The sequence below is a fragment of the Elgaria multicarinata genome, chromosome 10, assembly GCF_023053635.1.
Source record: "Elgaria multicarinata webbii isolate HBS135686 ecotype San Diego chromosome 10, rElgMul1.1.pri, whole genome shotgun sequence".
Taxonomy (NCBI): domain Eukaryota; kingdom Metazoa; phylum Chordata; class Lepidosauria; order Squamata; family Anguidae; genus Elgaria; species Elgaria multicarinata.
This window is the reverse complement of record NC_086180.1, coordinates 56,173,488-56,198,849: the sequence shown is the minus strand read 5'-3', so window position 1 is coordinate 56,198,849 and position 25,362 is coordinate 56,173,488. Positions and strand designations below refer to the sequence as shown.

General features: G+C 40.8%; 1 protein-coding gene across 1 annotated transcript in view; it reads left to right on the top strand.

Moving 5' to 3' along the window:
* The window catches only part of CORIN (corin, serine peptidase), a 137,900-nt gene that overhangs the window by 10,494 nt on the left and 102,044 nt on the right, over positions 1-25,362 (top strand). The window contains exons 2-3 of the mRNA XM_063135103.1: positions 8,314-8,458; positions 10,745-11,179. Of these exons, the coding sequence (XP_062991173.1) occupies positions 8,314-8,458; positions 10,745-11,179 (580 nt within the window). The remainder of the gene's footprint in view (positions 1-8,313; positions 8,459-10,744; positions 11,180-25,362) is intronic.

Sequence of the window (25,362 nt, the reverse complement as noted above, 5' to 3'; positions counted from 1 at the left end):
ATAAAGAAATATTACTTGTATAACAACATTTTAATTTATCAATATGGTAGTAATTGCATTCTAATAACAAACATAAAGTGTTAATTATAAATGGGAATTCAATTAAGATGTAGGAAACAAGAACATCTTAGGGGCTGTCCTGATGGCAACGCATTGGCGCCGCAAGCCCCCCAAACACCGCGATTGCACCCCTGCGGGGTTCTCCCTATCCCAAGGAGCGAGCACAGGAGGAGGAACCACCGCCACCCTGTGCACCGCTGCACCACTGTGTGTCACTGCATGAGCACGTCTGCGTGTTCCCTTCCATTTTTTAAAAAACTTTTTTTCACCTTGGCTTTCCTCAACAAGCGTTTCCTCTCCGCACACTGCAGGAAGCATGGAGGCATTCCAGCAGCCAATCGGCTTTCTGGCCTGCTCCCTGCCTGGGCAGATGGTGACCAATCAAGGGTCACCATCTGTCCAGCCGCGCCTCTGCCCTGACTCCAGGGTGGGGATAGACATCATATGCGTCATTGTCACCTCACTCCAGAGAAAAAGTTAGGGTAAGTCCCCGACTTTTTTATTTCGGAGCTTTGGGGTAAAGCCCTGGGATGGCTCCACAGTGGCTTCTGTATTGTATAAACACTGGTTAGGCCTCATCTTGAGTATTGTGTCCAGTTCTGAGCACCACACTTCAAGAAGGATGCCACCAAGCTGGAAGGGGTTCACAGGAGGGCAACAAGGATGATCAGGGGTCTGGAAACAAAGCCCTATGAAGAGAGAGACTGGAAGAATTGGGCATGTTTAGCCTGGAAAAGAGAAGATTGAGGAGAGACATGATAGCACTCTTCAAATATTTGTTTATTGTTACATTTATATCCCGCCTTTTTTCCTCCAAGGAACCCAAGGTGGTGTACATAATCCTCCTCCTCTCCATTTTATCTTCACATCAACAACCCTGTGAGGTACGCTGGGCTGAGAGTCTGTGACTGGCCCAAAGTCACCCAGTGGGTTTCCACAGCTGAGTAGGGTCTAGAACCCATATCTCCTGACTCCCAGTGCAACACTTTAGCCACTACACCACACTGACAACCTTTTAAATACTTTAAAGTTTGTCACACAGAGGATGGCTAGGATCTCTTCTTGATCATCTCAGAGTGCAGGACACGGAATAATGGGCTCCAGTTACAGGAAGCCAGATTCCAGCTGGACATCAGGAAAAACTTCCTGACTGTTAGAGCAGTACGACAATGGAAGCAATTACCTAGGGAGCATTCAAGAGGCAGCTGGGCAGCCATCTTTCAGGTTTTCTTTAAGGTGGATTCCTGCATTGAGCAGGGGATTGGACTCACTGGCCTTATTGGCCCCTTCCAACTCTACTATTTTATGATTCCCCAGATATAGACAACTCCTTGGTTTTGTTGAAACATATTGATCAACAGAGGGGGACAGTTACTTTGTATCATGCTGTAGCTTATTTGGCTGATGCCAAAAGTGAGAATAGGCTGGAGATACTTTTTCCCATCCATTTTGGAAATCTTTGTCCCGCCAATCAGTGAGTGTGTTATTTTATATTTATGAAATATGTTTATCTCTAATTTCCACGGAATGGGGGAAAAGACTGGAACAATGTCACCAGGTAAGTAATGATATCCAGGTTTTCTTTAAGATTTTACTCTAGATAAAACAGCATGCAACCACGCATGTGTAGCCTGAGACGATAGTTGGGATGCATGTTCCCATCAGTTTTGCAATGCAAATCTTCACGGTTTTTACTGTAGTTACTCAGCAATGTTTGAAGTTGCAGAAATAATAGCAGAGTTTGTTAAGCCTTAGTATTCACTAAAATTTTCTTTCTCTCATTCTACATTTTAAAAGTATTTTTATAACTTACAAACAATACAAAATACGATAAAATTCACTCTAAAAAATTACAAATACAAAACATAATGCTCAAATAATTTTAAGCAACTATCATTAACCAATAATTCTAAGTCTTCCTAATTTTCCTATTAAATTATACACAACAATACCATGTCCACATAAGAAATTTTCACCAGTAATGCAAAAGCTATGTATTTATTAATGTGCAAATTATATTGTTTCCTGTAAAAATTAAATGGCAACCAGAGTTGTTCAATTTTTTTTGTTTTATCTATGTTCAGACAGATGAATGAATTCTGTTAATTTAACCATGGGAGCAATGTCCTATCTTTTATTAACCTGTTCCTTTCAAAGCTGTTTTTACATGTATGCTGTCTTTGTATGCTGTCTGTTCTACATTTTTATGGTTTTAAATTTTGTCTATAGGTTTTTAATGTTTAATGTTTTAATCTTTTGTAAACCGTCCAGAGAGCTTTCGCTATGGGGTGGTATAGAAATGTAATGAATAAATAAATAAATAAATGAAATAAAATAATGGAGCGCTGGCTATTCTCCATTTGTTGGCTAGAATACTTGCGTGAGTGGAGTGCGTAAATAAAGAGACGACACACAGAAAATGGATTTAAAATAAGGGCCACTTTTATTGAAAATTCTGCAAGAGGTGGAGGCCTAAGCGGGCATCCTATCTTGGCCATCCATCTGGCCTTAAAGGGATCGGGCGAATCATTCGTAGCCAGAGAAGTGTGGCCTGTATTCCACCACCCCTCTGGCTTCCCCAGGATGGGGTTGGTAGGCCTTCCGGTGTCGCTCCCCCCGTGTTACAAAACTCCTGGTGAGTGAGAAAGGTTGGCCTCAGAGGTAAGCCCTATCTCACCCGCTGTTGCCACAAGGCTCCCAGCTGTGAGCCTAAGACGTTACCCCTCACCACTAACGGTGCCAAAGAATGCTCACCATTCCTATGCTCGCCTACAATGCCCGCAAATAACCGCCAAAAGGGAAGGATAAGCGGAGCTTAATCCAACCCTCCCCACCTAAGCCTAATGGCCTCCAACAAACCCTTGTGAAGCTCTTGCAGAAATAAGTCATTGCCCTGGTCCGATAAATGGACCCCATCACGCCTATAGAGCTCCCTCCAGGATCTAGATATCGCAGGATGTTTTATGCTAAATCCCCTGCCTGCAACCAGTTGTTTATAAACCTCGCTGTTAACTCTATGCCGGGCACGCTCCATTGGCCTGTAATCGCTGTTAACACGCCAAGTGATTCTGGGCAATATGCAAGACCAGACAATCAAGACCTCGGGCCAGTGTCTTTGGATTGTTTGGAAATCCGCTAACGCTTGCAATACAAGGGCTTTCCCCTTGATTACGCCAATATCGTTACCCCCCAAATGGATAAGTAAAACTTGAGGGAGGGCAAGAAACCAACGCTGCTGAAACAAAGTGGGCAGGAGACGCTCCCAACGCAAGCCCCACCTGCCAACCCACTGGATGCTGGCAAAGCGGTCCAAACCAAGGTGCGATCTGATACCCGATGCGGATGCCCTCCGTCCAGCCCAGTAGATCAAACTGTTGCCACAGATGATCACTCGCAATGGGGAACGCTCCCCCTGGCCATATAAAAAAAACATAACAACAACATTTCAAACGGAAAACTGTATGAACCTATTTTGGGAATTGTCTGACATAAGAATGAAATGCCTTGGATTTCCACCTGCCCACAGATTGAATTTGGGCTGGAGAAAAACCAATAGCTGCAGCTGTGGAGGCAGCCCCAACCCTGAATGAATGGGTGCCAAAGTTCCTTTTGTCCAGGCCAAGTGCCGACAGAGCTCTCTTAGTAATAGTCCAAAACTGGTATTTCGTCAGTGGAAGCCTGTCTTGGTGACGAAATAGTATTCCCTCACTTTGATCCCTAATTAAGAGGAATTCTCTCAGAGCCTGAACTGGACATAGCTCAGCTAATGGGGCTGCTCACAATGGTACTAACGTTCCTTTGCCGCCCTGATCTGTTTTGGAACGCCTTAAATGAATATTTATGGCTTGGTCAGATAACTGCATATCTGCAAATTGTAACACCCAGCCAGAAGAATCAGTTTTGGAAGCTACCAAGAGTTCAGAAATTCTGAAAGGTCCAAAATATGCTGTTAAAGCAGCAGCATGAAAAAAAGTGACTTCGTATGAAGAATGACAGAGAGAAGGCCATACATCCTTCAAACCCAATAATACTTCAGGCGATAAGGGCTGCCTGTGATCCTGGCTGGCTGGGCTAATCCTAGCCCAACCTCGTATTGCACGTCTTACCCGGAAGACAGACGTGTTATCGCAAACGCCACGCAGCTTGGCCAGAAACGCTAAGGCAGCCAACTTCCCACTTATTGTCCTGGCAGACAAACCTTTTATTCCGTGCAGTCATGCAAAACTGTAAAATACGGTCCACTGGAATTGGCCATACCTGCTGTAATCCCACGTTATCTCTGAAGAAATTGAACTCGCCACCAGTCTTACTGTATGCCGCCCTGGTGCTAGGGGCGACTGCCACACCGCTCTTTCTATCTCTGCCTGCCAATCTCCCACAGATTCGTTGGCATGGCTTCTGGGAACTGCTGGGCCCAAGGAGCCAGACTCCGGAACCTGTCGATCTGATTACATGACAAAGCATCAGCTATGGGATTCTCCAATCCCAGAAAGTGCTTTGCCTGGAATAAAATATTATAATGCAGGCAGTGCATTGTAAAAACTCGAACCAGAGACATAACCCGAGTATTATGTGAATAAAGGGAGTTAATAACATGTACAGTGGCTAGATTGTCGCACCAGAAGTGTACAACTGAGTTGGACATCTCTTTAACCCAAACATTAACTGCCACGACAATCGGGAAAAATTCTAGAAATGTGAGATCTTTGCAAACGTCAGACTCTAGCCATTCCCTAGGCCACTGTGCCATGAACCAATGAGTGCCCCATATCACACCAAAGCCATTGGCACCAGTTGCATCTGAATGTATTTGCATCTCGGCTTTTAAAAGCAGCTCCTGCCTCCAAAAGGAAACCCCGTTGTATTCCTTCAGGAAACCCAGCCACACTCTTAAATCCTCCCTCATAGTGCGTGATACCCTAACGCGGTGATGAGGTTGCACAAGGCCGCTCATTGCCTCACACAAATGTCGGATAAAGGCCCGACCTGGTGCGATTACGCTGCAGGCAAAGTTAAGATGCCCCACTATTTCTTGAAGTTGCAGCAATGTAACCTTCTTTGCTTCCACAATTGCCTGTAGTTTAAACTGTAAAATATCCAGTTTATCACAAGGCAATCTGCAGCACTGCTGTATCAAATCGATTTCTATGCCTAGAAACATGATGTTGGTCGTGCGGCCTTCTGTTTTCTCATGAGCTAATGGAACTCCCAGGTCCCTGGCCATTGTTTGAAATTCTTCCATCAAAAAGATGCATTGATCCAAATTGGCCGGTCCGGAAAAAAGGAAGTCTTCCAAATAATGAATGGCATCCTGCATTCCAGTCCTGGTTCTTAAAACCCATTCCAAAAAGGAGCTGAAATGTTCAAACATTGCGCAACTTACGATGCAGCCCATTGGCAACACTCTGTCGAAAAATATTTTTCCTTGGAAACTAAAGCCTAGAAGATCAAAATCTTCTGGATGTATGGGCAAAATGCGAAAAGTGGACTTAATGTCACACTTCCCCATTAATGCTCCCTTCCCATTCCTGCGCACCATTGTTACAGCTGCGTCAAATGAAGTATAACGCTCAGAAGACAGATGTTCTGGAATATAATCATTTACAGACTCTCCCTTAGGGTACGACAGGTTGTGAATCAACCTGTATTCCCCAGAGGCCACGCCCTCCCTCGCTCGACCAAAGCTCCAAGCATGGGATGTGCTCGAGCAGGAGACTCGCTTGCCCCCCGCGCTGCGTCTCTCCGCCGCCACCCGCAACGGCCCCCGCACGCCCATGTGCCAGGGCATGGCGGATAGGCAAATTTTGCTGCTCTTAAAAGATTTCATGCCAATTCCACAATTACTGTCATTATTCAACAATGTTTGTAGAAAATAATAGCAAATGTCTATAGCCCTAGTATTCTCTAGTTTTTTTCAATAAAACAACAATGGCTGTTGGTCACTTCCGATTTTTCCAGGAAGATTTAAAAATTGCTCTTCATTCATTTATTGGTTCTATTATAGCAAGCAAACAAAAAACATTATGTTCTGTCTTCATGCACTTTCACTGGTTTAATGTGCTTGAATATAACGATACGAATTTGAATGAATTTCTGTGCTCTTTTATATAGCATCATCAGGGTACATGGAGCTGTACATAGCAATTATTTTAGAGAAATAATCTATATTTTTTCTGCCTTTTTTATTCCAGAAGATCATCTTGGCTCTGGACAGAATGAATAAATAGTGTGTTTGACTAGTATCAAGCAATTTTTACCCTCTGGTTGCATAATTAATTTTTTCTTATCAAATTAGTCCAGGATGGATAAAGAGTGGCCAAAAGTATGGATATGGCTGAAAAGCAAATTTATCTGAACCTTGGTGGCCCTACAAATTTTAATCAAATTGTGTTGTTGTTGTTGTTGTTGTTGTTGTTGTAATAGTAGTAGTTATACTTTAATCTTAGTTGTTGTGGACTGGAGATGTCTCAATTTGGGGACAGGGATGGGAGAGAGGAATCATTCATGCCTGCCAGTGGGATGATATAAGCTAAAGGGAAAGTATTTGGTTTTGTTAAAGGCACAACCACTCCTTTTCCTCTTTTGGTTGGTGGTTGGCTAGAACCTATACAGAAAGATCCAAGGTTCAGTCTCTCTTGTTGTTGTTTTCAAGAACGGTCAATATCTTAACTAAATGATATGGAACTTGGTCTGCCAAAGGAACCTACCATATATTTGTGATATAGGATTGTTTTGGCAGGAGGGAAATTGCTCATTTTTTATCCAGCCTCTGTTTGGCTGCATCTATCGCAAAAGAAATCTGCTTTTGTGGGGAATGTAGAGTGTGGGAAATAATGAGGCAGACACAAGATTGGGATTTAAACAGGACCACATTTATTAATAGATCTGCAGAAAGGGAAAACCTAAGTGGGCATCTTCTCTAATCCAGCCTAATGCCGTGGTTTTATTGAGCAAGACATTCACAGCCTGAGAGTGGCGCCGCAATGTTTGCCATCTCCCAGGCTTCCCCGTTTGGGGTAGGGAGGCCTTCTGTGTCGCTGTATCTCGCTCCGTAAAGCTCCAAATCAGCGAGGAAGGTTGGCCTCAAAGGTAGCCCTTATCCCCACCAGCTGGGCCATAAAACTCGCAGCTGGGGAGCCTCAGGAATTACTGATTACCGCAACAGTGCCTCAGAATGCTCACTTACCTTAACCCACACATACTTGCCTATCATCAAGATGCCCACACATACTTGCCTATCATCAAATGTGACCAAATGGTTAACAAAGCCAAACCAACCTAATTATTTCACCCTGCCTGTCTTACAGTGTGAAGTAGGCGAAAAAACTCATAACCAATGAAAGATTATGAGCAAAAAATGCCTACTTGGCCTCCCTAAAGGATGACCAGCAAGCCCACACTGCCTGCAGGGAGGGAGGGAGGGAGGGAAGGAGCCGCGTTGCAAAAAGGAGGAAGAGGGGAGGGGCGAGAGCCATTTTATGGTCTTGGATTCCCCCTCCCCTCTCCATTGGCATCACTGGGAGACCGCAAATGGCGTTTCCCACCCCCACCCACAATAGCCTCCCCACACCCAGGTTGTGCAGGGCATGGAAGTAAGGCATTAACGTAAATGATTTTCCTGTCCATGAAGTTGAATAATTGCTTGGAATACTTGACAGATTAATTACTTCCAGTAAAGAGACACTGTCTGGGATTAATAAACTTACTATTCAAAAGAACTTATAAAATGTTTAGTATTTGCCCTGGAGTCCTGGAAAGAACTAAATAACAAATATAGATTTTTTAAAAAAACAAACAAAGGGGGCACATATTCTTTATTAAACACTTCTAAAAATAAATCTTTAAGTACAGCTGTTCTATTCTTTATATAGTTTATTTGTTTAAAATATTTTTTCCTCTATGAAAATGAAGCACAGTTTTCAAAGCAATTCTAATGTGTATTCCCTTTTAAGTTTTTTTTTTTAAAAATAATGATATATATATATATATATATATATATATATATATATATTTCAGTATTTATGTTTAAAAAATTAAACACACCTTCAAATAAAATAGATTTCAGGGCAGAATACATAAAAATTCTAATCATCAGTGCAATATTAAAACAATAGTAAAATGTAAGCATAATACTATAATTGTTTTATGGAGTTTATTTTGACATACAGTAGTGGCACTCTTACATTATGGAGTAGCCATATTTAGTTATTACTTTATGTCAGAATTTTAAAATTGTATGTCTTTGTGTTGTAGGTCCCCGTAACAGATGAAGATAATATGGAAGATGGTTGTTCTCAGAAACTAGCCTCTGCCAAATACTTCCGACTCTTGTTATTAATACTGATTCCATGCATCTGTGCTCTTATACTTTTGTTGGTGATCCTTATTACATTTGTAGGTGAGTAGTACTGTAGAATGTAATGAAAAAGTGAAACAAACTGAACTTTGTATAAATAATTTAATTTAACTTCAGGGGATGATGTGTATGGTATGCTCTAACCACCCCTTTGTCTGAACTTTTGGAGATTGGGGGCAGTCGGTGTGATCCGACTCCTTCCCCTTGCAGAATGTGATTGCAGGGACAGAGAAGCAGAAGCAATGTTCTTAGTTGTGGAGAATAGGTTTGGGAGCACATGGGTAAAGTGCCTGCTTTTATATCGGCATATAAGAATGTTGCATGTTGGGCCAGAAAGATATGGTGTCTCAGAATATAGCCCGTCTTCATGCCTCAATGCCAAGGTAAGTCAGTTGCTTGATTCCAATAATATTTCCAGCAAAACACACACACACACAATTTCTCACTATGAAAATGCCTTGCTCAGGTAATGATCATTCTAAGTATGTAAATTCCTTTTAGCTTTTCTCCATTTTGCTTACAGAAATGTCAGTGCTTCTTAGAATGCTAAAATATTTCATATCTTTAGCAAACTATTACTTCAAAGGGAAAAAAAATGCTGCAGATCTGCCAGGATATTAGCTGGCAGAGCGTTGATTTGAAAGGAATGTGTCTGGGAACTGTATCTGAATTTATGCAGTCATACGAAGTTTCAGCCTGTATGCTCTATTCTTCTATATCCTCCTTCAATTAAACTTGAAAAGAAGGTTGCCACCTTTTTTACCATGTCAGTGCTATCTACTTTTGACAGCTACATATAATAATAACTTGTCACATTATTGCATCTATGTGCTAAGAAAGCCAAACTTATTAATTTCTGCCTGTAAAGCAGTCCTCCTGGGAAACTGAAATATAAAAACATTATTATTAACTTTACTTCTGGTTTATAAATGTCTTTCAATGCACCTAAGAGCATTTTGTTATAATGTAATATAATTTACCTAAATATATATAATGATAAAGGTATATCATTGGCTGCCTTGAGGCCCAGTACTGGGCAAAAGGCGGGATATATATATATATATATATATATATATATATATATATATATATATGATAAAGGTATAGCTTAAAGGTATATATTTACACACACATAAACATTTATATTATGTATGCTGTCTTGTTGGCTCATATAAATACTCTGGTGATTCGTATAAATAAAGGTAGAGAGAATTTAGTAAACAATATTTATTTATTTATGCACAATAGCAACAAGTAAATGATAGCTGATGCTTTAGAAATAAAGTACACAATGTAAGCAATTAAAGATGAGTACCATGTGTTCAATTTGTCTGCTGTGGTGGGTTTGCAGTTATGAAATCCTAAGTAAAGGTCAAATGTCTTTACAAATAAAACAAACTCTGCAGCTAGCAAATTATCCAATGGAAGGAAAATTATTTCTAGTCATATAACAGTGATGCCTTGGATAAAAAACAGAAATACAAAAACTAGGGCACCAGTTGAATAAGAATGAAAGAATAAATGCTAAAGAGCATACAACTGTACAAAAATATATTAATGAGTGACAAACCAATACATAAGAAATAACTGTATAGAAATATATAAAGTAAGCAGGAATAGGTTGAACAGGTATACACGGAAAACACACATGCTAGATAATCAGTAAAACATAAAAGCATAATTTGAACACCAATGAGCAATGTTTTCACAGATGGACAAAGGTTTAAATCAGTGTAACATAAAAGTGTAATTAGAAGAAAAACAAGGTGGTTTTTTTACAGATATGCAAAGATTTTACAGGAACCCAGTTCAGTCCTGTTTCGCCATGTCTGGCGTCTTCAGAAAACTGACATGGCGAAACAGGACTAAATCACCAAGATCCTGTAAAGCCTTTGCATATCTGTAAAAAACCCAGTGCTTTTCTTCTAATTACCCTGTTATGTTACACTGATTTAAACCTTTGTCCATCTGTAAAAATATTGATCATTTGTGTTTAATTTTTGCCTTTATGTTATACTGATTATCTAGCGGGTGTGTTTTCCGTATATACCTGTTCAACGCACCTATTCCTGCTTACTTTGTATATTTCTATACAGTTATTTCTTATGTATTGGTTTGTCACTCATTAATATTTTTCTGTATAGCTGTATGCTCTTTAGTATTTATTTTTTGGTTGAATAAAAATAAAAAACAACATATTTTCTCTTCCCCTATATTCCATAGTACAATTTGCCTGTCTCTTACAAGAGGAGTGTGTGTGGAATCTTTGTTCTTGTAAATGAATTTTGGCATGTGCCTGATTTTGTTTGTTATTTTTCTTCTATGCAGGTGTGTTGGGGAAAAAATGCTTTTATTCAAATGGAAGTAACTTATTTGATACTAATGGTGACAGTGAGATGCTTGGCATTCCTTTTCCAAACATGACTGCACATGGTTCAAATACAGCTCCTTCAATGGGGAACAAAATGCAGCTACCTTCTTGGACCGCAAACCCATTATTTCACATTGACCACATACATAAAAATGTTACTATACGTAAGGGAGCTACACAGGTTGCCTCTCAAACTCCAGTACAGAAAACTACTCCTGCAGATGAAAGTTTTTTAACTGAAGCCCCTGAAGATAGCTCCTGGTCATTAGCCAAAACAGAAGACACCCCATGGTCAACGGACACACCTATGAAGGTCATAGAAAAGACATCATCTCTCCCTGTGCTGAAACCTACAAATCCGTCAGCAGTGCAAGGAATGGATTTGAAAAAAAGTAAGTTTATGAATCCTTAATTAATTATGACACAAGAGAGAAAAAAACCCACACAGTTAGAGGTGTTATGACTGGCATATTCCACAAATCTATGGATACTAAGGGAATATAAGTAAGTCAAGGTAGTTCTTGATATACATTTCCTCAGTTGGATTATTCTAAGACAAGAGTCTCTTTTTAATGTTGAACCATTCATAACTAAATGGCTAACTGGTTGTTGTGAACATGATACATGTTTATACAACTGAAGGTGAGTTATTGCAGATCCCAACTGGTCTGCAGACTAGGCTCTTTATTTTAGGAAAATCCAAAGCATATGTATGCTATCACTTAGCAAGGAACATTAAGCATCTTGTGATGTTAAAGGACATTAAGCATGTTATATTGAAGTAATCAGCCTGCTCACTTCTTAAAGTTGTCTGTTTGTTCAACTGCCTTGCTTCATTTGGAGCCTGTTGATCATATTATAATTAATAGCTCTAAATCAAGTAAAATTAGTCTCTCTTGAATCTCATTTAAATCAGTGAAAGTAGCTAGCTAACAAGACCCATTTATTTAACTTTAAATCGATTGAAGCCTTTCTGTCTTAGTGCTGCCTAGAGCTGATGGGAGCTGAGGCCCAAAGCTTCTGGAGGGGAAAGCTTAGTGGGTCGCCTCTAATCAAATTCAAAAGTATTACTTTTGAATTTTAATTTAAATCTAGACACCCCTTCTTATTTGTGGACATATAAATAAATACATACATAAATCGCATACACAAGTAGCTAAGATGTCAAATGAGATTTCCAGAAATGCCCTGAAAGTTAGATCTGAAAGTATTAATCAGAAAATTAATGAAGCAGTCTTCATTATTAGAGGAAATATACTGCTATTATTACGTGCACCTGGATAGGGTATTTACAGTTCCTTATTGGTAACTCTGTTGCTTACTCTACACATAAAGTGCAAATCAATAGGGCAAAAATAAGGGGAAAATAAATAACTGAACAAAAGCATTTGGCAGATAAAACCTGAGCTCTTCTGTAACTAGACCTAGAAACATTACACTTAAAGAGTGACCTAGTACTGCCACTGTTCACTTAGCAGGAATGAGGTCTTGCACTGGCTGTTCTACACCAGTATAGTGGCTGCTTCTACGTGTAATCAGACTGCTTGAGATGCGGCTACCTCATCTCCCAAGTTGTAGTAAATTCCCACCATACTCCAGCTGGTTTTATAGAGAGAGAGATGCCAATAAGGATGAAAGGAATCCAGTACATACAGAATCTGGCTCCAACCTTGGAAGTTCTATACCACAAGTGTCAGAACTTCTAATGAATTCATTAGGGGATACCCATTGGCTTTTACTATGCAATAAGCATACCTTGTAAAGCACATGTGGAAATTGCTGTTATAGAGGGCATCAGTTATAATGCTAAAGTATGCTTGCTTTCTCTTGTTGTCCACCCATAATTTCTCCATGTTTTGTTTTGAGAAGAGAAAAATTGGAAGAAATTCTTATACTCTGATTACTTTCGAAATTTATTATTATTATTATATTTATAATATGGATATACTTATTATTATATACTTATTAAAATATCTAAGCCATTATTATTATTATTATTATTATTATTATTATTATTATTATTATTATTATTATTATAATCATCATCATCCCACCTTTTGCCCAATACTGAGCCTCAAGGCTGCTTTACAAAATTTAAAACATATACATTTTAAAACCTATGAAAAGAAATATACAAAAGTTTTTAAAAATTAAAAATAATATTAAAACATTAAACGTTTAAAATACACGACAATTTTACAAGTCCTTAACAGACGGAGGCCCAGATTATTCGCCAAAGGCCTGCTGGAACAAAGAAGTTTTTGACTGCTTCCGAAAGCACATCCAGGACGGAGCCAGTCTAGCTTCCCCAGGAAGAGAGTTTCAGAGCACTGGAGCAGCCACTGAGAAGGCCCTCTCCCATGTTTCCACTGGCACATCTGTGATGATGGTGGGACTGAAAGAAGGGCTTCCCCAGAAGATCTCAAAGCACGGGCAGGCTCATAAGGGAGAATACGATTTTTCAGATATATTACCATTCTCTTAGTTTCAAGTAAATCATTATAGGCCTGATTACATATGATACCATATGTATCACAATTCAATTAATCAAAAACCTTTTGTTTTATCATGTTGTGTTAAGGGCTTTCCATGTTCACTCAAGTTCCAAAATGCTGGGAAATTGCTGCAGCTAAGGGCCATGCCCTTAACAGTTGTGTTATTTTTAGGCAATATGGATATGATCTGGTATCCTATGCTGCGGCTAGTTTTAATCTCTCCATTATCTTGGCGCTGGATGACAGTCAGTGACAGAGTTGTATACCTAAGTACCGGATTTGCCTGTTCACTGGAACAGACACATGGAAAAGACATGGAAAAGCTGCATAATGCTTTCTGATTACTAACTCTTGCAGCCCTTGATCTGGAAGTACCAAGGTGGGTGGGGGGACAGGCAACACCTGCTAAACTGTTGGAGGTGACTTGTCAAATTTTAAAACTCTATAAATAAGATTTATAGAGTAGATTTCAGTGGCTACAGTGCCCTCTGGTGGGGCTTTTATAGTGCAACCTCAGAAGAGATGGATTAAAAGAGGTTTATTTTGTGACTCTAAAATTGAGAAAAGGAATGGGAGATGCGCAGGGGGCGGACATCAGCGTCAAAAGGACCTGCTAACATCCATGAGTGGCTATTAATGAGCATGCTATAAAACACTCATCTGATGATGCTCAATGTTCAACTTACTCATAACAGTGGGATTGGACTCGATGGCCTTATAAGACCCTTCCAACTCTATTATTCTTTGATGATTTGGTAATCAACTTTTGAACATTTGGGTAATACAAATGTTTGAAATTTCTTATGAGAAGTGAATTTGTCAAGCAGCAGTTTTATTTGATTGAGGAACAATACACATGCACAGGTATACCACAATTCTCTTTGTTTTATGTGTAAAACATTGTCCTTTGTGATGCAATTTACATACTTTCCCTCTTTTTTTCTGTAAGAGGGGCATATCTAAGCCAGTTATAACGTGTATATGGAGGACGATATATTATTTCATATGGTTTGTTTTAATTTCACATACAACTTTATTGGCATTCCTTTCTTGCTTCAATTGTGTTACACAGAGAAGCATACTAAACAGCAGATAGCAATTAGTTCAGACTCATAACAACCATTCAAAGTGACAGAAACAAAAAGCTGTTTCCGTTTCTTCATACTTATCTGGGCACAACTTGGGAGTTGTTGAACAATGAATACTAAAAATCAATATTGACATTAGTATAAATATACCCTTTAAACTCAGTGGGCAGTTTCCAATGCTGTCACATCACCATTTCAATGGCAAACCGTGTTGCTAACATTTAGTGACAAATCACTGTTTCCCCCCCTTTCCTTAGCAAGCAATAATGATGTTGTGCTAGCATTGGTTTACATTAGCATAATGTCGTTAGCTAGGGTGACCATATGGAAAGGAGGACAGGGCTCCTGTATCTTTAACAGTTGTATTGAAAAGGGAATTTCTGCAGGTGTCATTTGTATATATGGAGAACCGGGTGAAATTCCCTCTTCATCACAACAGTTAAAGCTGCAGGTGCCCTGCCCTCTTTTAAATCTGGTCACTCTAGTATAGCTCCTGCAGCTTTAACTGCTGTGATGAAGAGGAAATTTCACCAGGTTCTCCATATATACAAATGACCCCTGCTGAAATTCCCTTTTCTATGCAACTGTTAAAGATACAGGAGCCCTGTCCTCCTTTTCATATGGTCACCCTATCGTTAGCTCTAGTGCTATGACAACACTGGATACTGTCCATTACCTCATTTATTTCATTCATTTATTATATTTCTATACCACTCCATACCCAAAGCTCTTTGGGTGGTTCACAGAAATTAAATTAAACCTCAGCTTCTTTGCCTAGGCTCTGGAAAGAGAAAGAAACTAATCTTTTCCTTTATTTTCCCTTATGTGAAGCAGCTTGATAGGAGAAAAAAAGAGACAACTCAATGGAGGTTATGATGCAGTTCAACTTCTTTTTCACCATAGTCTCAGGAAATAATTCTCTATATAGAAATTTATTTATTTATTACATTTATATACCACCCCATAGCTGAATTTCTCTGGGTGGTTTACAAAAGTTAAAACAGTAAACATTAAAAACAAATATACAAATATAAATTTAAAACCATCAAAAGCATAAAATCAGCAATATCCATTTAAAACAACTATGCTGGGTATTTATTTATTACATATTTGTTGAATATATATTTTGCAAGTTTATAAACTAAAAAAAAGCTTAAAATACAAACATTTTATTTAGTGTAAGTCAAGAGAAGTCTTCCTGTAATATTATAATTTCTTCCGTAACTTGTAAAGGTAGTATGGAGAGAGAATTTTAAAATAGCCATTGGTGCACCGAGAGCAGGAGGCTGGTGACTAGACGGGTGCTCTTGCATGGTGAATTGCTCATGCTAGTTGCATGGAAAAACACATTCCAGTGATTACACAGTCACCTGGTAAGGTAGATCATAGAGTTTACTCAAACCTTTTCTTAATCTGTGCAGTATAATGATTACAATCATTCCAGTTAAAGTGCTTTTAGAATTACTTTGCTGAATCTGGTGTCCTAGGAGGGATCTACACTACTGCTTTAAAGCGCTTTATAACAGTTTTGAGAACTGTTTGGGCCCAGGACACACTGCATATACAGGTTTCAAAACATTTTCAAAGTGCTTTAAAGCGCTTTAAAAGCAGTAGTGTAGATCCCCCTCTAGCCTTAGCTACGGCTAACCCTCCCATGAGACAGGGCTGACTTTCAGATGGGGGAAATTGCGTTTCCTTACCGTCACTCTGCTTCCTGCTTCTCTTCTGCATTTAAAATGAACTGAATTACATGGGAAGAGAGCAGCGACCATGTGGCCTGTAATTTAAAAACCTCCCAGCCATATAGTTTAATGGATCAGTGTCCTCTTGTGGGTATTTTATAGAGCAACTTCAACTGCACACAGCAGAAAATCCTGACATATTTCAGAAGAATGGGTTTTCCAAGGTTTATTTTTAAATGGTGTAACTGGGAAAAGGTGTGAAGATGCACAGGAGGCTTTCTGTAATGACCAGGCTTGTTCTCCTTGGTGTGGGGGAAGGTGTTTCAGGCTATCAATCAGAATCAGATTCTGAAGCTGAAGAAACAGGACTAGAAACGTCCCACCTTACAAGGAAATGGAGGAGGTAATTTTCCGAGGCTCTTCACCCGCCAGGGATGAATCTTCACAAGACCTAATCAGTGAGAATAGTAACAACACACAGTCTGTGGGAACTCAGGAATCCTCTGAGGGGAAGGGGACTTCAGAGCTGACCGATCCCAGAGTACGCCATAGGTTCAAATGGGCGGAGCTAAACGTAGGCAAGAAGCAGTCAGCTCGGCTAACCTCTCGCCAAAGTCTTCTTCAAAGAAATCCTCCTTGAAGTGAAAAGGGACTCAGGGAAAAGACCACCGCCTTTGCTGAAAGAACAAGCTGTCATGGTTCCAAACCTTCCCACTGGAGTGTGAGACAATAAAGAGGTCTGCCAAATAATCCTCAAAGCTTTATTCAGTAAATAAACATATGTTTGCACCTCAAGAGAGTTTAAACCTAGGAACTTTCCTCTAGGCTAACACTTGTCTAAACTAAGTGAGACAATTGTTCTTTCAACAAAGGCGGTGGTCTTTTCCCTGAGTCCACGCCCTTATGTCATCGTCAAAATGACCCGCAAACTTGCGTGAGTGGCCAGTTACAAGCATGCTATCAATTGCTCATTTAAAGAAGTCCAGGGTGAAACTCTCGCCATAGTAGGAGAAGCAGGAAGAGTGAAGAATTATGCCATTTTCCCCACTTTCCCCAGAAGGACTCAGCACTATTGTGTCCAGTGGGTGCTCCAGACAACTCCACCAGCTGTTCTCCCAGTATGGCATTTTCCATAATGGGGGCCTTCAAGGGCTCTCTGGAGCATCCGCCCACATGGTGACAGTAGTGGGTGCTCCAGAATGCCCCATGGTCCAACTGAATCCTGCAGTGAGAGAGCAGCCAGCAGAGCCCTACAGAGCCGTGACTCACTCTCTGTTTCTCTCTGAATGAGACAGAGGATTAGTGGCTGCTGTCAGTCACCAGCCCTCTGGCTCATTCTAAGAATCCTCTCAGCATGAGTCAGAGATGGGTGGGCTCTGTTTTGAACTGTGTCGGCCAGAGGATGTGGCTGGCAAGGCTCTTCAGAGAGCTGGCCAACCCAAAATATATGGCTTTGAGGACATCCTTCCTCAGAGCCAGGCATTGTGGGAGAGGTGTCCAAGGAATTGCCTATAGTTCCCCTACCTGGTTGTCAAAGTAAGGGATTTTGGCTAGATCACTGAAAAGCCACTTCCGCTGGCCAACGCAGCACTCCAAAGAGCTCACCTGCCCTCTGGTTCAATCAGTAGTGGTAAGAGGATGGGGCACGATGCAGCAATGCTGGTGTGTGGGCAATGGTGACACAGTGGCGAACGTTTTCTCCCACCTCAGGTGGCAAGGCAGCTTGAACCAGAGCTGGCCATAGTCCTAATCCTAAATCCTCAGGTAAATAAATGTGGAGAAAATATTTCAGCCTTGCCTCTGAGTGTGAGTAAGACATACATCTCCTGCTTTACTACATTGCACAGCAGTTTCTTTTACATCCTGGCAGCAAGAATTATAGGGGCAATGGCAGAATTAGGATTGTGGATCATGACCATGCAGAGCTGGCTAGATTCCATGGAAGAGAGAACTCATGTGAAGTAATTTGAAGAAATTAGAAGGGCATATGATAAATTTGCTTACAAGCCACAAGTAGGAGCTCTCAAGCAGAGATGTTTAGTAAGGCTGCTGTAGTTGCCTTAAGATTCCCAGTTAAGGGAATCTGGAGTTGAACTTCATTGGATTAATCTGTATTGTTGCACTTGTGGATACTGATTAGCTTGATTACTTTGTACATGGAAGAAAGTTGCAGATGCCAGCATCTTAGTTTTGTGAGAATAATTCATACCTTATTTCGGTACAGCACTGAAGGTAATAATAGACTTCATGACTCTCCAATCTTTTTTTTTTTTTTTTTAATATCCAACAGGGATCAAAGAAGTATAGCACTGCAGGGGAAAGATTGCCCAGTGTGTGCTTTTTGAGCATCATGGTGAATATTGATTGTGATTTAACTGAGTTATGACCCTGAAAATCTCACGCGATGCAAGTGCCAAACAGTTTGCTCCTTCAGACTTTCACCCAAGTACATTTTTCTTTTTAAGACTTTATTTCAACCAGGACGACATGCATCTGGTGGAAATTTATTCAGTGCATTGGTTCAGATATAAGTGCACACAATTTGTAACACTGAGAGAGTGTGAAGAACTATGTGCATTAAAGCTATTGCTTGAACAATTTAATATTCATTTCGGGAACTTCAACTTTGGCAAGCAGAATAAAAAATCTAGTGCAAGACATACTTGATAAGTAAAGGAACAATTATTGTATTAACATCATACATAAACAGGTATGATAAAATATAGTAAGCTAGAAAGGCATTGACTATGGCACCATATCTCATGAATTCAAGATTGGTGCTACTTTCAGAAAATGAAAACATAGCTGTTGAACTTCACTGTTACCTTAATTTTTTGTCTCTTTATGTACGTACCAGTGTGCAATATTACTGTTAAGAGTATACTAGAATTTAAAAAGCTGGCCCTAAAACTAAGGGGCCCTAAAAAGCACATAATAGCATGTAATCAGAAATATTGCTCATGTTAGTAACAATTGCCCAATTGTAAACATCTATGACTTACATTAGTTTCATTGGTCACCATTGTCACCTTAGAAGGAGCTTTGGCACTGCCACACTTGGACAGTTGGCTAGGCCTTTCACCTTTTAGTGGGCTGGGGGAAGCCTGAGCCACTAAATTTTGTCTGCCCTCCTAATTTTTTCTTCTTATACAAATATACTTTTTTCTTACGTGACCAGTTCCGCTAACAAGCACCCACCCACTCTGTGGCTATGGTATCTATTCAAGAGCAATCACTGCAATAGGGAGGCAGGAATCAGGAGCCTCTGCTTGCTAGGCCAAGGGAGGAGTCAATGAAGGAACAACAGTACCAACAGGTTGCCTGTTGAGCAAAAGGTGCTCCTGGTATTATTATTTTTAACTGTTGGCTAGGAGTACATTGGTATGCCTTGCTGTGGTAGGGGGGGAAATGGTTATATTTTTCCCTGGCTGGGAGAAATGGAGATTCACAAATCACTATCACCATTGTTATCATCATGACTTCAAAGCAAATATTCGTCATAAGTTTCTTTGCTGGAAATAAATCTAGAAGAGCAGTTCCTGTCAGAGGCGACATGGTGGCGCCTTTACCAGACCAAGAAAACACTGAATCTAACATTTTCAAAACAGCAATCAGTAAGCCCATTGCTGTTTTTGAAAGAGACTATGGCACTGAAAAGTTAACAAGAAATTCAGCTTGCTTTTCTGTAATTCCAATGGTCCATGGCCCATAGGCAGCATCTGCAGAAACCATAGGATATTTAGGATTCCTGGACTGGACCAAGGAACCTACAATCCCTGCCTCCTCCTCTACCCCCTTGCAGCTGGTGTGGAGAGAACTGTACTAGCTGCCTCTCCTAGGTTGCAAAAGCAACCTCAGAGAGCAGTTAAAGGGGGCAATGTGGGGAGAGGGGAGGGGACTGGAGAGGCCAGTGTACTCAGTATCCTGAAGTCTCTCCAGCCTACTGCCCTCCCACTATGGATTTTTTTTAGCTAAAATGCAGAGCAGGAAGCCCTCCCGCTATACACTTGATATTTATAAGCCTCTAGGTGCACCCTTAAATTACTCTAAACCTACACAGCCTCATATTTAATCATATCTAGGATCTACAGTGTCTTGACATATGTGAAAGTTACAGTATTTCTGGTTTAAATCATGGGAGTGGTTTGGAGTAACACAGTAAATTAAATAGTTACTTAGATGGTAAATGAGTATTCTGTGATGCCGCATTTTGTTTTGTTTATATTAAATTTCATGCTGCAAGTTCTGACTCAACATTTGTAAGTACAGGATACACTGATTGGAAGCATACAGCAGAAACAGGCAAATGGTTTTCTAAGTGTGAAAAGTTAATAGATCACAAAAGTGCAATGGATAATTTTCTGGAGCAAGGAAAGCAAGAAAAAATAGGAAAAACTATTCAGAAAAAATGTAGTCAAGTGATAGAAAATAATAGATACTATGTGAAATGTAGTGGCGAATCCATCTGCCCTATAAGGTTCCCCTTTGGATAGCAAACATCTTGGATGGTGGATCACACATCCCTGCCAATCCTTGGAGATAGATGAATTTACCTATTGACTTACATCATTGCCATATTTAAATTAAGGGCTTCCTCAGGCCTATGGCACTGAGGAAGCATGTTTGATCACCCAATACAAATGTTGGGTCACTGCATCCAGATGTTCTCCAGGTCTGCCCTAGCCTGTAAAGTTGGGGCCTTCTGCTCCAGGAACCCCATTCACCCCAGGTGGTGTCATATTTAAAATTATGAGTCTTATCAGTCTGGGAAGCTGGCTAGCAGCAAAGCTCCTAGTTGCCAGGAGTAACGGGCAGAGATAAGCGAGTCCCAGCAGCAGAGACACAGCATCAAAGTCCAAAATCAACATCCACATTTACATTCTGAAGTACGGTCCAAAGGTTCAGTCACAATAAAGTCCAAGGTCTCGAATACAAGAAACATGGCGTGGATGGTAAAACCAGCAACAGCACAACGGTTGTTTGCTGGTGTCTGAGTGCTTCTTTGAAGCGTCCTTTTATCCAGAGCCTTAGCTTGGTCCCACCCAGCTCCAGCTGTGGCTCATTAAGGAACCCTCTGTCTCCACAAGCTATAAAAGAGCAGCATTCACAGAGCTGAATTTCTGGCCTGCAGTCAAGGACTTTTCCTTGCAGGCCAAACTTGCTTTCTGTGGTACAATCGCCATCTTTCCTAAGGGCTGGGTGGATGACTTGCCTCTGGCTCAGAATCTGCACCATCAGATACTGGTGGAAGTGGAGGAGAATGGCCTTCACAGAGCTCTCCTGAGGGGCCTGCATCCTCCTCAGCTGCACGTTCCCTCTCCTGCTGCAAAACTGCCTCGGGCATGACTTCAGAGAAAGGAGAGTCCACAACCCCAGGTAAGTCAGGTTCTTCCTCAGAAGAAGACTCCTCAGGAGGGGCCATGACAGATGATCACCAACACCTGCAGCGGGGCAAGAACCAACCAGACTGGACCGTTTATGGAGGAGGCACCACCACCACATACTTTGTCTGCCACCCCACTGGATGGAGGCCAACTGACAGAGCTCAAACTGTGTGCCAACAGATGTTCACATTGTTCTACGGCTGGCCCAGTTGCCACACAATGTCTGCCAAATAGGGCCCCCCATGGGCTTATATCTGTCAAAAGAAAACAATTATCAACATTGAATCAAACATAAATCACTCATCATTATTTCTGAATGTACTCTCATTTCTGGATGCATGACCAAGACTGTCATCTCCCTATGTCCCAGATCTTGGCATCTCCACTCTGAATGAGTATGTCTAAAATTGAGTAATTCCATAAGCTTGATGTCTGAAGGGTCTTCTTGGCTACTGTCTAATTGGTACTGGGTAAAGGGCAACCTCTTCCTGTGATAAAACAAACCCAAGTTCCTTGCCCTAGAGGGCAAAGTTGAGAGTCAGAACTGCTAGTGGGCATACCCCTTCCCTGGGGGCTGCCAGCAGTGTTTTCCTCATTGGCCAGTTTCAGACCTTTGGAGGTACAGGATTGCTCTGACTATAATAAACTGAGCATCAGAAAATTGAAAGATCCTACCAGCACCTCAGATGATCCTACCTGCTCTTCCAGCATCCTTCGAACATGGAAATCTGCTGTGCTGCCTGCAAACCCCTTTCATCATGGCAGCAAAGGATGGACTGGCCAGCTTACCTCCTAAGGTTCATGTGGATAACCTCCCCTCATGTGGTGTAATATCATCCAGAACTTCAGCAATTAGTTGACTAGGATGAGTCACAAGGCCTGAAATTTGTGTCTCCGCTCTAAAAAATGCTGAATTCCATACCTGCTCCCTGGTAGAATGCCCACATGCCAGGGGCCATGGTTTGCATGGTTTCCGTCATTCACCTCTCCCAGATCCCAAAGCATCTTGGGCCTAGTATTTTGGTACTGCCTGGACATAAGGGCCAATATCAGGAACTTGGACATCTGATTCACAGACTACCTTATCCAGCCCAAGAATATGGTGGTCAAAAGTAAGATTAATTGAAGGCATTAAAAATGGATACTGTTTTATACCGTTGTTTTTATATTTTTGATGGTTTTAAATTTCATATACTTTTTAATGTTCACTATTTTTAACTTTTGTAAACCGCCCAGAGAGTTTTGGCTATGGGGCGGTATATAAATTTAATAAATAAATAAAATAAATAAACCAGGATTCATTTCTGTCTAGTTTAGAGGCTATATGAAGCTTTGTTTAATTATATTGGTCTTGGCCTTATTTTATAGAATCGCTTATTTGACCTGCTTAGGACATAACATTAGTCCATAGTTTATTTAACCTATGGTTAGCCCATGGTTTGTTGCCCTATCCAGGGTTTGTCTGACAAACTGCGGTTAGTTTTTTCAATCCCTGGGTTGTTTATTTCCCCCATCATTTGCCCATACCCATTCTCAAATGCCTTTGCAGTGCTGTAGTACTGGTATGTAGCAGCTGGGATTTTTTTAAAAAAACTTTGCTGCTTGTACAGACTGGCACAACAATCCATTAACTTTTGATTCTGGGTTCACACATAATGACAACCAATGGTTTAAACAACCCAAAGTTCACAACCCAACAACAAACTGGCTACATATTGTGAATGGGAAAACAGCACTACTTAGTTAAAGTGAAAGACTGAAAAAAGCATGAAGTAATGCCTGTGTCCAAAAGCATCCTACCATGAATGCGGGAAAAGAGGAATGGGGAGGAAAACGGTCAGAGCCAGGTCACAAAAGCATACCCAGAATTTAATGTGGGGGGATAGGGCACACTGCAGCAGAACTATGCGGGAGCTGTGTTTAAGAAAAAAAGGACACGCTAAAAGGACTTTCGAAAAATGTGCCTTTTCCAGAGGGAAGCTGTGGAGTTGCTGTGGATTGGCGAGAGTGTCATGTGCTCTCTCTCTGCACCAAGTCAGTTCTATAGGTCAGACTTGTGTCTTCAGAAATGCTAAAGCATGATTAAGTAATACCCAAACCCATCTGAATGGTGCAGTCCTCTGAACATATTTGTCTGCTTTCCTGCTTGGCCCTTTTGTGTGAGCTCCCTTCCCTGAAGGGATGACAGAACCACTTCAGTCTATTCTACTGCTGATTTTTGCAGCTGAAATACCATTTTAGTCAACTTTTCTTCCACTTTTATTATTATTATAATTTTTAATTAATTTCTACATCATTTACAGGATGTTCATTTTTTACTTCACAAGAGTGAATGATCTGTGTTGGGTCCAATACTATTTAAGTTTCTTGGATCTGAAGTCAGGGTGAATAGTAAAAAAAATAGCAGGTGCGAAGTCCTCTTCCTCCTGGGACATCGTGCGCCATGTGTGGACTGAGGTGGACGATCTCGTGATCATAAAATCGTGAGATCATCCCCTTCCACCCCCTCGTCTAGCCATGCCCAAAGTTATTCAGAATGGTGCAAACTCAGTAGACTTCTGATGACTCCCAAAAGGATCTTTCTAAATTGGCTGAAGAGGCAACAAAACAGCAAAAGAGATACAGTGTAAGTATACAGTGATGTACATAGCAGCAAAAGACCCTAATTTCCCATACACACTGATTAGATCTGAACTGGCTGTGACTATTCAAGGAAGAGAGATTGGATTGTGGTTGATTACTAACTGGAAACATAGGCCTCAGCTAGACCAGGGGTTTTTACCATGATGATCTCGTGATTTTATGATCGCCAGATTGTCACACTAGTCTACATGTGGCACGCAGCCTCCATTTTTTTGTTTTAAAGAAGGAGGAGTGCATGAGCGCTCGTGCGCAGAAGGTAGGGTTTTTTATTTTAAATTAATTTCCCCACTCCCCCCACCCCAACCTCGATGGGTGCAGAGCTCTGCACCCCGTACGCGGGTCCTGGCTCCTCGCGAGGAACAGGGACAAACCGCAACGCATGCACACATCTCGGGATCAGCCCAGGACCATGGAAAAAGCGGGCTCGAAGGGGAGGGCAAGATCCCGGGGTAAGGGAGGGATCATCCCTCCCTGCTCCCAGGATCCCCTGTGCATCATGGCACAGGGACGATCCCGGGGATCGCCCTGAGATTTCGCCTCGTCTTGCTATGGCCATAAACTCAGGTAGCAGGAATGGTGAAAAAATTCCATGTTAATAGGAATTATTGGGAGGGAGGTTAAAAATAAAATGGCTAATATCCAACTGTTTTTATGTAAATTCACAGTGTGGCTGAATTGAGAATCTTGTGTACAATTCTGGTTATCCTATCCCCAAAACAAATCACGTTGTTAGAAAAAGATGCAGGAAAAAGCATCAATATAATCAAGTGGTAGGAGCAATTTCCTTAGGAGAAAAGAATAAAATATTTGGAGCTTTTTAAGTTTAGAAAAGAGACGGCTAAGGGAGGAGTTTATAGAAGGCATAAAAATATGCATGGTGTGAAAAAACTGGATAGAGCTTTTGTCCCTCATAGTATTAGAACTAAGGTTCACAGAAATGAAAATAATGGGCAGTAGAATAAAGACAGACAAAATAAATGACACCCATGCACACATACATGGTCATTAGTCCCAATAAACAAAGATATTTAAAGCCATGTAAACTATTGGAGATTACCACTTCTTTGATTCCATAAATTAATTATTCTTTGTGTGAAGAACAGTGCAACCTTTTGCATTATTACACAGAAATAAGTTCCATTTTGTTCAATATTCACCACGGGCTGGATGGGAAGCTTCATGGGCCTAATCCAGCCTGGGGTTGGCCCATCATTGATATAAAGGATTGCAACCTAATTGCCACCTATTGATGATTTGAACTAGCCAGTGATTTTTGCCTTCTA